Here is a 13,402-nt window from a genome sequence, read left to right on the forward strand (position 1 = left end):
TGTTTTAATGTATTGTACAAAAAATAAATAATCTTTTAATAAAAATTTAAACATCTGCATTATTATTATTATTATTATTATTATTATTATTATTATTATTATTGTGTTGTATCAAAAGAGAAATATGACAAGATCTAATGTTGTATAAGTTTTATCTTTGTTGCACAAATTAGTAAAGCTATAATTATATCTTTTATTTGTCAATGTATTTTATGAAATTTCACAGCAAGATGAATTCAGGAATCATCGCCCTGCTGTTGCTCCTGTCTCTGGCATTAGCCAATTGTGGTAAGCTACTTTTTACATTTTTATTTTTTATCTTTTCTTTCTTTCATTTTTTATCTATTAATAGTAGATTATATTGTTTTATGATGAAATGAAATGAAATATTTTCTTCACTGATGGTGGTATTTAATAAACAGTGTTAAAAGCAACATGGTGTAAAAAAAATAAATAAAAAGCAAATTTAATTCAAAAATAAAAAATAATTCATGATAAATGAGTGAGAAGATGACGAATGTTGGAATAAATCTACAGGAGCTTCGTACATCACCAGGACATTACGAGCTGTAATGATCACATTAATCACTGATAAGTTAATCACTAATTCCCGTGTTTTATACACAGTGAGTCGGACTCAACTGTATTGTGTTTTTCTCTACTAGGTAATGTGCTGCTGTTCCCTCAGGAGACTGACACGGCCTATGTGCAGCTCACCCCAAAGAAACCTCTGAATTTACAGGCCTTCACTCTTTGCATGCGTGTTGCCTCTGAACTCACTAACAACCGTGAGACCATCCTGTTCGCTTACCGTACTAGTCAAGCTGACGAGCTCAACGTGTGGCATGAGAAAGGAGGATAGTCGCTTTACCTGAGAAGCAGTGGTGAGGGTGTTACGTTTAAACTACCGCCACTGTCTGTTGTCCCCATTCACCTGTGTGTCACCTGGGTGTCGAGAACCGGAGCCACCGCGTTTTGGGTGAACGCATGACGAACCATGCTGAAAATCTACAGACGCGGGTTTAGTGTAAGTCAAGGTGGAGCTATTGAGCAGCGTTTTCAGCAGCAGCAGCGGATTTGGAGCTCTCGCTTTCATTTGTTTGCTTGGCTGAGTATCTTTACTCAATTGCGATTTATCTTGAGCTAAACTCTAACTCCTTACCCTTTGACACCTTTATTAATTTGTTTTCCCTGTGCCCGCTGCTAGCTGGTTAGCACCGCTAGCCTATTAGCCCGGTTCCGCTAGTACACACTACACTCTAACTCCCTATTTTTTTATTTTTTTTTTTTTACACAGGGCGAACACATCTGCAATACTTCTTAAAACCTAGAATAATCGCGCGATATACATTTCGATATCGTTACATCCTATTTATTTGTTTTCCCAGCGTCCGCCTCTAGCCGGCTAGCATAACTAGCCTGTTAGCCGAGTACCGCTAGTACACCTTTCACATCAATTATCTCTGTTGCTCTTACTATATAACACCATGTCGGTTACGTCTCTGCCTTTGAGTGCAGGTGAGGACACGTTCGAGCTGCACTCGGTGGAACTGGAGCTGGAGGCTGTGGAGAAGCAGATCCGCGACCTACAGGTGAAGCAGGCCGAGCTGCGGGAGCGGAAAGCAGCGCTGGAAGCCCCCCGGTCTCAGGTAAACTCCCGGCATTTAATTACTACTCCTTCCACCTCTACTCCGTGTGTTTCTCTGTCCAGGCCCAACGCACCCAGGAAGTGGCCTGGCCAGGGGCAGTTCACTCCAGCGCCGGGGCACCGCGGATCCTGGGTGCAGCAGCGGAGGACACGTGCCGGGCCCCGGTCGAGGACCTCTCCCCCTCCACCACCGCCGGTCTTCGAGATCCCCACCCGGAACCGCTTCGCCCCCCTTCGTGAGACGAACCGCGACACTGTGATCATCGGAGACTCCATCGTCCGCCACGTCCGTGCTACTGTGGCTAAAGGTAAGGCTCGCACTCACTGCTTACCTGGTGCCCGTGTTCTTGATGTCGCTGCACAGGTACCTAGGGTCGTGAGCAGAAACACCGGAGCTGTGGTTCTTCACGCCGGCTCGAACGACACCAGCCTGAGGCAGTCGGAGATCCTGAAGAGAGACTTCAAGACCCTGGTGGAGACGGTTCGCAGCACAGCGCCCACGGCGAGGATCATCGTGTCCGGACCACTTCCAACGTACCAGCGAGGAATTGAAAGGTTTAGTAGACTTTTTGCTTTTAATGAATGGCTTCAGTCATGGTGTCCGGCTCAGAATCTACACTTTATTGATAACTGGAATGTTTTCTGGGAGCGTCCTAGGCTGTTCCGCGCTGACGGCCTGCACCCCAGCAGAGTTGGAGCGGAGATCCTCTCGGACAACATCTCCAGGGCGCTGCACACCTTCTGACTGGTAAACTACGCCTTAAATTTAAACTTCAATAGCCATCCTTCACCTCAACACATCGATACAAATGCACACATACCTCTCCCCATAGAAACTGTGTCTGTTCCCCGAGCAGTGAGATTAAAAAGTAATTATGTAAGACGTTCTCGAAATAATCTTACTGTAATTAGACCAGAAAAATGCCAAAGAAACAAACAAAAACAGTTCCTAAAATTTGGGCTTCTGAACATTAGATCACTTACACCCAAAGCACTTATCGTAAATGAAATAATCTCAGACAATAGCCTTACTGCATTATGCCTCACCGAAACCTGGATTAAACCAAATGACTACATCGGTCTAAATGAGTCTACACCATCAGGTTATATCTATAAGCACGAGCCTCGACAGACTGGTCGTGGAGGTGGTGTCGCCACTATCTTTAACGATTGCCTTACTGTTACCCAGAGAACACAGTATAGATTTAAGTCTAGTATAGTCTTTAAGTCTTGAAGTGCTTGTCCTTAATGTTACACTATCGCACACGCACACGAAACAAAAATCCCTGATGTCTCTTGCGCTAGCGACCGTGTATAGACCACCAGGGCCCTACACCGATTTTCTTAGAGAATTCACAGATTTTCTTTCCGACCTACTGGTTAGCTTTGATAAAGCATTAATTGTAGGAGATTTTAACATTCATGTTGACGACACAAATGATGCGCTAGGACTCACATTCATGGACTTACTAAACTCACTTGGGCTTAAACAAAACGTCACTAGAGCAACTCACCGTCGTAATCATACGCTAGATTTAATAATATCACACAGAATAGATGTCACTGATATAGATATCATTCCTCAAAGTGATGATATCACAGACCATTATCTCATAATGTACACACTACCTGTAGAACAGGCTAACTGCGTTTCACCACGTTATCATCTCGGTAGAACTATTATTCCAACCACTAAAGACAGATTCACAAATAACCTGCCTGATCTGTCTGGACTTCTTACTGTACCCTTAAACACAGACGACCTAGATGAAATTACTAACAGCATAGGCGCTATATTCACTAGCACACTAGACACTGTTGCCCCAATCAGACTACAGAAGGTTAGAGATAAAACGCTTGCACCATGGTATAATAGTCATACTCACACCCTCAAGAGAGAGACCCGTAACCTCGAGCGAAAGTGGAGAAAAACTAAATTAGAGGTTTTTAGAATTGCATATAAGGAAAGTATGTCCAGCTATAGACAGGCTCTAAAAGCAGCCAGGGCTGAGCACCTGAGCAAACTCATAGAAAATAACCAGAACAATCCCAGGTTTTTATTTAGCACAGTGGCTAGACTAACAAAAAACCAAAAATCTGAACACACAATTCCATCACAGTTCAGTAGTGACGATTTTATGAGATTCTTCACTGATAAAATCGAAAGTATCAGGAATAAAATAGGTGACGCTCAACACATAAGAGCAACTAGCATCCCGGTCTCACCTAAGGTTCTAAACACACAACTACATTGCTTTACAAGTACAGGTCAGGAAGAGTTAGTTAAACTTATTACTACAGCTAAATCAACAACTTGTTCACTAGACCCCATTCCAACTAAACTACTGAAAGAAGTGTTACATAAAGCCAGTGAGCCTCTTCTTAATATTATTAACTCCTCGTTATCCTTAGGTCACGTCCCTAAATCCTTCAAGTTGGCAGTTATTAGGCCACTCATTAAGAAACCTAATTTAGATCCTAATGGACTTTCAAATTACAGACCGATTTCACACCTTCCGTTTATGTCTAAAATACTAGAAAAGGTTGTGTCTGTTCAACTGAGCTCCTTCTTACAGGAGAACAATATCTTTGAAGAGTTTCAGTCAGGTTTCAGGCCCCATCATAGCACAGAAACTGCACTTGTTAAAGTTACAAACGACTTGTTCTTAGCTTCGGACAAAGACTGTATGTCACTATTAGTTCTACTTGACCTTAGTGCTGCATTCGACACTATAGATCACAACATTCTCCTAGATCGCTTACAAAATTACACAGGTATTCATGGACAGGCTTTAAGTTGGTTTAGATCCTACCTGTCTGATCGATACCATTTTGTAGAATTAAATGGTGAATCCTCCAGCTTATTACCAGTTAATTATGGGGTCCCTCAAGGATCAGTTCTAGGACCTCTGCTCTTCTCGATATACATGCTTCCATTAGGGAACATTATTAGAAGACATGGGATTAGCTTCCATTGCTATGCCGACGACACACAGTTATACATCTCCTCAAAACCAGATGAAATAACTAAATTGTCGAAATTAACTCAATGCCTTAGAGAGATAAAAGACTGGATGAGCTGTAACTTTCTGTTGTTAAACTCTGATAAGACAGAAACACTACTTATAGGCCCAAAAACTAGTACACAGAAACTCTCACAACTTAATTTCCAATTAGAGGGATGTACTGTTACTAGTAGCTAGACAGTGAAAGACCTGGGTGTTATATTAGACAATAACTTGTCTTTTGAAAATCACGTCGCCCAAACCACAAAAACAGCCTTCTTGCACCTCAGAAATATTGCCAAGCTGAGAAACATCCTGTCTGTATCTGATGCTGAGAAGCTAGTTCATGCTTTCATGACCTCTAGACTGGACTATTGTAATGCATTACTAGGTGGTTGTCCTGCATCTTTAATAAATAGGCTACAGTTAGTCCAAAATGCAGCGGCCAGAGTTCTCACTAGGACAAGAAAGTATGACCATATAACCCCAATTTTATCATCTCTACACTGGCTACCTGTTAAGTTTAGAATTGATTACAAACTGCTGCTACTTACGTACAAGGCTCTTAATGGTTTAGCTCCCATGTATCTAACTAGTCTTCTAACACGTTACAATCCTTCACGCTCTCTGAGATCACAAAACTCAGGACTTCTGGTAGTCCCCAGAATATCTAAGTCTACTAAAGGCGGAAGAGCGTTCTCTTATTTAGCTCCCAAACTCTGGAATAGTCTTCCTGATAGTGTTCGGGGCTCAGACACACTTTCACAGTTTAAATGTAGATTGAAAACTCATCTCTTTAGTCAGACGTACGCATAATACATCCCATAATATTGTGCACTATTACACTAGACTTGCACATTCTTATGAACAGCAGATATGTTAATCCCTATGCACTGCTCTTCTCTTCTCTTTTTCTACCCATGCTGAGACACCCATGCTAAGATCGTCTTCCGTGCGTTGAAATTTCTGGACCTCCACTGAGACAAGGCTGACTCTGTGAGAACCCTGAGACATCTACAGATCTACCGGCTCCAGTTGGACTCTGTGATACTTGTATATTTGTAACCACACCATCTAGTGTCACCCATATGAGGATGGGTTCCCCTTGAGTCTGGTTCCTCTCAAGGTTTCTTCCTTTACCAATCTAAGGGAGTTTTTCCTTGCCACTGTTGCCTGAGCCCTCAGACTTGCTCATTGGGGACAAACACACTTACACACATACATACATACATACATACATACATACATACATACATACATACATACATACATACATACACACTGTGAACTGTATATATCTTGAATTTTTATTATATTAATTCTTTATACTTCTCCTTATGTTTATCTTTTGTTTTATGTTTATGTTCTGTAAAGCTGCTTTGTGACAATGTCCATTGTAAAAAGCGCTATACAAATAAACTTGAATTGAATTGAATTGAATTGAGCTATTATTCTTGGACAGGATCCTGACTCGTATCTGGGCAGCTTTGATAAAAGGCAGAGCTTTGTGGGTGAAATTACAGACGTACACATGTGGGACAGTGTCCTGGGTGCAGGTCAGATTAAGCAGCTGTATGAGGATCAGTGTCAGGCTCCCAGGGGAAATGTCCTGGACTGGAATTCTCTCCAGTATAAAATCAATGGGAATGTTGTTCAGGTGACTGGGCCAGAAGCCTAGCTTTAAAAGTCACTTTGTCTGACATCTGCTTCTACTTTTCTCTTTGTTTATTTCCATTTCCATTCATATATGTAATTATTAATACTGACGAATCAATGTCTGTAATTATTTTTAGAATAATATCTATTATCTGTGTTTATTTTTAGTTTTCCTTTTTTTTTCCATGTCTTACTTTAAATCTGTGCATCATAAAAGTTTTGTTGGAGAAATTCTTTGAATAAATCCTACAAAATATTTTGGGCTTGTGTTTATTTAAGAAATCATCTTGAGCTGTGATGGCAATATTGTGTTGATATGACCACACCAGGTCACACTGTAACCATAGCAACAAGGACTGGCTTAGTGCTTTTTAAAAGTTACTGCATTCTCTTCACACTGAACTATTCTGGCAGCTGGATATTAACCTGTAATACATTTCTCATTAGTGTTACTAAGTAATGTTGTGTAAACATCGTTTGGTCCTGGACGAGTCTGAGGATCAACTTTATCACTTTACTTGAATGCAGCGTACTGTCTGAGGAGACGCTTCACCATTATCCATACAACTTAGATATTCAGAGAGATAATGGGTTTTAAAGTTCCTTGAAGTTTTAGACTTAATCTTAAACTGAAATGAAATTAAAATGATTTTTTTACTTAGAACTGCTTAACTCTGTAGTATACAGTTTTGGATAAGTAATGATTTATAATCACACTTTCCAGGTTAATCATTATGTCACCCAGGTGAGTGTGGTTCCTCTCAATGTTTCTTCCTCATGTCATCTCCAGGAGATTTTCCTCACCGTCCTCGTCTCTGGCTTTCTTATTACAGACAAACCTAAAGCTATATCTGAATTTCTATCTCCAGATGTGTAAGAATATAAATAACATTAATGTACATTAGGCTGCATGAAACTGTTGATGACCAAACAGTTGTCTGTAGTAATTCTGATCGATTCACATGAGATAAGGTATCTCTGTATATTGACGTATTTATTAACAAAGCAAAAGCACTTCTATTTGTCTCTCTGGATAACGGCCATATTCTGTAAATGTTAAAGTAAACATCACAAAGATCAGCAGTAACAGGTTTGTAAAGTAAACTGAGCTCATGGAGTTTCACTTGACTAAAAGTCCTCCTAAGTGTCTTCATACTGAAGGAAAAACACAAAAGCACTTTTTTCCACAGGATTTAACACTGTCTTTAACTTCAAAATATGAAAAATACAGAAAACAACAAAACAAGAATCAAAACAAGCAAAAAAAAAACAGAAAAAATATAAGACACAGAGACACACAAGAAGAAGAACACAGCAAAAAAAAAAAAAAAAAAAAAGAAGCAAGACCACAGGATTTAATAGGGAAGGTACAGTAATTGGGGAGAAGCAAGGAACAGATGTGCAGAGGTGGGAGCAAGGCGTGGCAAAAACATGTGGCAAATACACAGGGCAAAAGACATGGCACCAGCATCACCCAAATGAGGATGAAGTTCACTTTTGAGTCTGGTTCCTCTCAAGGTTTCTCCCTCTTTCATCTAAGGGACTTTTTCCTCCCCACAGTCACCTCAGTCACCTCAGGCTTGTTCATTAGGGATAAATACAAACACGTTTAAATATAAAATCTAATATTAATCTTATACTTTTGTATTGTATTAATCTTTGTATAATAAATTTCTCATATTATGTTTCTTATGTTCTGTAAAGCTGCTTTGCGACAATCTCCGTTGTTAAAAGTGCTATACAAATAAAATTTAGTGCCAAACCTCTATAAATAACTCAGCTTTTGTACCTATTACTGATTGTAATATTTGATTTAGGTCCAATAAGGGACGAACTTTATTCAATATGTAGGTAAGAATACTGGGGAGGATGAAATATATATATATATGTTATTTATAAATAAATGTTTAACACTTCCATTTTTGAAAGCATTCTTTGTTTGCAGCATTTTTCACACCTGCCTAAAACTGTTGCACAGTACTATATGTATATATATATATATATATATATATATATATATATATATATATATATATATATATATATATATACTCATTATAATAATGTAAAATTTTGATTAGTCTGAGATTTGAAAAATGATTAATTATTATTTATTATTATGAATTCATTTATTATAAATTCACACCCTGATTTCTGCTGATTTAAGACAATCTTTAGTTCTGAACCAGACACTTAATGTCAGTTTAACGTCTTTTAACTGAAGATGATTATTTCTGGTTCTTTCTGCAAGTGGAACCAAATTTATTATCATTTTTGACTTGACTTTTAGAAACACTTCACAAATCTGTGTTTCATAATCAGCCTTTTGGACTTTAACACTGGTGAAATATTACACAAGCTCACAGCAGCTGATGATCTGATATCTACCCACCCCAGATAGATGTAGTTATCTCTGGACCTTCACATCACATGCTGTGTTTCTCTTATGCAGCAGGTGTTGCAAAAGAAAGTAAGTATTTGTTCAATTTGGGATTCTGTTATTGTAGCATAACAACCTGGTTAATGTGGTGTTGTTTCATAAGATTCAGTTCTGTCACAGGAGACTGCAGTGTTAAGATTATTGCTTCAGTAATGACAATAAAACCAAATCAGATTAGTGGCTACGTTGGTAAACTTTACAGTAAAATACTGACAGCTGTGTTTCCAGTCACTTACATTGTCACAGGAATACTGCTGTAATCAGTGTCTACAGTCCATGGTGTAATTAGCAAATATCCTACATTAACATTATATAACATTAACACTGTGCTGTTTTATTGTATTAAACTTTGTCTCTATTAAACTGTGTTCTAGAGCAATACACTGTATTTTTATAATGAATGCCCTAATTACTGATTTACATACAGTACTGTACTCAGATAACTGGTCAGTAAATAATATTAAATACTAAATATTTCATATTTAGTTTTTTATAAGAAAAGTAATAATAAGTATTAATAATTTATAACAACATACTCTCACATTAGTTTTAAACCTTTTTAAGTAAAGAACAGGAACTTTACTTTGTCGATATATTATATTTGAAATAAAAAAACTTTTAAAGTGTAATTAACAGTAACAATTAACAATGCAGTAATCTTAACAAACGAGGACAGACAGACAGACCAACAGCTGAACTGAGAATGGAGTTTTTCAGAAATATATTTAAAATGTCCCAGAAACTGAAGGATCAAGAAACATATTTTAAAATGTTTATTTTAGTGATCTAAGTCAGCACAATGGTCTAATGTTATCACTGGGTGGTCATCAGATTATAAGATAAGATATACCTTTATTCGTCCCACAATGGGGAAATTTGTAAAGAGTAATAAAATGCAAATATATAAAAAGAATAGAGACATAATATAATATACAGTATATACAAAACAAAATGTATAAAAAGATGGTAATATTGCCCATTTTTCAAAATTGTTGTTATTGCACATGTTTAATACTTAATACTTTGTTATTTAGAATAAAATATAGCTTAAAGAAATACAACAATTCCCAAACAATTCCCAAAATCTTTTCCAGAGAAGGATATATGAAGGTTATGTGGCAACTTTTACCGCATGATGAGAAATGTCAATGTTATTGAGTGAAGAGTTGAACAAACTGTTTACTGTGAACTGTGACAAATTGTGAAATGTTTTGTGGGAAAACAACGTTTACCAAAAGCTGAAAAAACTACTGTGTTACCAGATTAATACTCAGACATACAACTGGTTATCTGCCTTCTCAAGCTCCAAAGTCGGTTCATCTTCATCACACACAAATGTTAGATGATTAAGATGAAACATTATTTCTCAGTCTTCTCACACCACATTATTTGTATCCTGTATAAAGAAATGCCTAAAAACTTTTTTGTTCATGAGTTTTGTTCAGTAAAGTTTGATTACAATACATCTTCTCCCATCATCACAGTAAACCCTGTAGAGATGTTCAGATGAATCTAATAGACTGCGAAAAACCTGAGTCTGAAGCACAGGTTTAATGTGGGGACAGTGTATGTGTATTCATTAAGAAAATGTAAATATCTGCAGCAACGTGTCCGTGTGTGTGTGTCTGTGTGTGTCTGTGTGTGTGAATGAAGATATAATGATTTGTAATACTTTTTCTATGTATATATTATTGATTTAATTTCTGCCACACAGTAAGATGAAGACTGTGTTTGTGGTGCTGTTGCTTCTTCCGGCTCTGGCCTCAGCTCTTAAACGTAAGTTTTTATTAACGTTCTTTCTTAAAATATTTCTGATTTGTTTTCATATGAATATTGTTGGTTGCTGTAGGACATTAAAGGTGGTAACTTACAATTACCTGCTTGTGTTACAAGGCAGAACTTTTAATAATGTGTCATGTGAATGTGCTCAGAATGAATCATATTCAAAAGTTCTTCTTATACAAAAGTCATCAATTAAATAAATCTGATTAACACCAACTAGAGAGCAGCTGGTTTTGTACCAGGTTCTTCACATCTTGTTGGAGTTTATAAATGTATATGATCTTACTTATTGAAAGGCATTGATTAGGAGAGAGGGATAAATGAATTTCAATAATATCAGCTGTATCATGGAACCATATCCATTGATATTGTTTAGTCTTATTTAAAGAAATACTTATTTTCTTTCTACAATTAAAACTTGGGCTTTTTTGAGTGAATTTTAAGCCTTTTCTCCAGAAAAAAATCCAAACCTGCCAACCATGTGACAAAATGTGTTTTATTCTGATGAGCAGTTTTAGCCATAATTCTAAAAGATATGTTTGATGTAAATACACCATAAGAACACAATAGTTGCAGTGAAACAAATTGGTGTAAGGAACCCTCAGAGGCAGAAGGTGTAGCGTTTATTCCAAACACACAAAGCATATAATCTCTACACAATGCATGTATGGTCTGGTCTTTATCAGCAATCATTTGAACACTTTAGCAGGAAGGAATTAGTGTTGGGTCAGAACTCAGAGTTTACCATGGCCCATTAATTCCTGAGGAGCTTTCGGTGGCAGTATTATAAACTGTTGTAGAAATGACATTATTTACATTTACATTATTCAATTCAATTCAAATTTATTTAGTACTTTTAACAATTGACATTGTCTCAAAGCAGCTTTACAGAACATAAACATAGAACAAAAGGTTATTATAAAGTATAATATAAAGATTAATTGAATGCAAAACTCAAGATTAATATTATACATATATATTTAAATGTGTTTGTATTTATCCCTAATGAGCAAGTCTGAGGTGACTCAGGTGACTGTGGGGAGGAAAAACTCCCTTAGATGGTAAAGGAAGAAACCTTGAGAGGAACCAGACTCAAAGGGGAACTTCATCCTCATCTGGGTGACACTGGGGGTGTGATTATAAATATACAGTCTGATAAATGTTGTATTGATGTAAAAGACCACATGGAGTTCACATCTTCTCTTTAGTATAACAGAGTCCAACTGGAGCTGGTAGATCTCTAGATGTCTCAGGATCCTCACAGAGTTGTCCTCATCTCAGTGGAGATCCAAAATCTTCATCACACGGAAGACAATTGGAGCTGGTATAATTTCTGGATGCCTCGTCATCGGGAGAAAGAGAGAAGCAGTGGAGAGGAATTAACGTAGCTGCTGTTCATAATATTAACAAGCACTGGATGATAATGTGCATTTGGTCTGATGTAATATATCATAACGTTAGGTGTGAAATACTGTAGGTCTGTAATTTGATAGTTCATTAGGATCTAAATTAGGTTTCTTAATGAGGGGCCTAATAACTGCCAACTTGAAAGAAAAGGATTTAATATTTAAATAATCTTTTCATGTCTCCCCCTTCAACACAGGTAATGTGTTCCTGTTCCCTCAGGAGACTGACACGGCCTATGTGCAGCTTACTTCAGAGAAACCTCTGAATTTACAGGCCTTCACTCTTTGCATGCGTGTTGCCTCTGAACTCCCTAACGACCGTGAGACCATCCTGTTCGCTTACCGTACTAATGAAGCTGACGAGCTCAACGTGTGGCAGGAGAAAGAAGGATACTCTCTTTACCTGAGAAGCAGTGGTGAGGGTGTTACGTTTAAACTACCGCCGCTGTCTGTTGTCCCCATTCACCTGTGTGTCACCTGGGAGTCGGGAACCGGAGCCACCGCGTTTTGGGTGAACGGACGACGCACCATGCTGAAAATCTACAGACGCGGGTTTAGTGTAAGTCAAGATGGTGCTATTATTCTTGGACAGGATCCTGACTCGTATCTGGGCAACTTTGACAAAAATCAGAGCTTCGTGGGTGAAATTACAGACGTACACATGTGGGACAGTGTCCTGGGTGCAGGTCAGATTAAGCAGCTGTATGAGTATCAAGACCTGGGTGTACGCGGGAATGTGCTGGACTGGAATTCTCTCAAGTACAAAATCTCCGGGAACGTGGTTGATGTGTCTGAGGTAGACACCGAGATAAATACATGTACATGATATAGCTTCTGATTCGATCTTATTTGATATAATTTAGCATGTGATTGAGTATCTAATTATTATTATTACTGACTAATCAGTGTCTGTAAGTAATGTCCATCTGATCTGAAAGGAGAAACTCTGAAACTGAATAAATAAAAGAATTGTAAAATAAAAAGCATCTGAGAGAAAATACTGAAAGTTGAGAGTCTGAAGGTTCAGTTTACTTCACCTCGTTGTGTTTTTGCTGCAAACAGTAACCATGCTGAGATGAAGTTTGAACATTGAGCATTTGGTGCCCTCTGGTGAGCACAAAAGCCATGTGGAAACGTGGAAAAAAAAAAATTATGGAGTGAATGAGCTCAAACACACACAATCACACAATCACACACACACACACACACAATCACACACACAATCACACACACACACAATCAGACACACACACCCAATCACACACTCACACACACACACAGTGTAATATCTTATTAAAAGTGGACACCGTATGAAGAAAAACAAACCTTTCCAGTTAAACAAGTCTGACTGTCATTTTCACATCTCTCTAAAAAACAAGTGTGACAGGATGACGAGTAAAAATGACGAGTCCAAATATTCACTGGTTCAACCAACCATGCAAGAATAACGTGTTAATGATTACCT

General features: G+C 37.9%; 1 protein-coding gene and 1 pseudogene across 1 annotated transcript in view; both read left to right on the plus strand.

The window, feature by feature from the left end:
- The first annotated feature begins 218 nt into the window (after positions 1–218).
- On the plus strand, positions 219–6,468 carry LOC132845487 (C-reactive protein-like; annotated as a pseudogene).
- A 2,189-nt stretch (positions 6,469–8,657) lies between these two features.
- Positions 8,658–13,402, plus strand: part of LOC132845486 (C-reactive protein-like) — a 48,362-nt gene continuing 43,617 nt past the window's right edge. The window contains exons 1-2 of the mRNA XM_060869478.1: positions 8,658–8,779; positions 10,464–10,525. Coding sequence (XP_060725461.1) covers positions 10,468–10,525 — 58 coding nt within the window. The 5' untranslated portion in view covers positions 8,658–8,779; positions 10,464–10,467. The remainder of the gene's footprint in view (positions 8,780–10,463; positions 10,526–13,402) is intronic.

This window comes from Tachysurus vachellii, chromosome 5, assembly GCF_030014155.1.
Source record: "Tachysurus vachellii isolate PV-2020 chromosome 5, HZAU_Pvac_v1, whole genome shotgun sequence".
Lineage (NCBI taxonomy): Eukaryota > Metazoa > Chordata > Actinopteri > Siluriformes > Bagridae > Tachysurus > Tachysurus vachellii.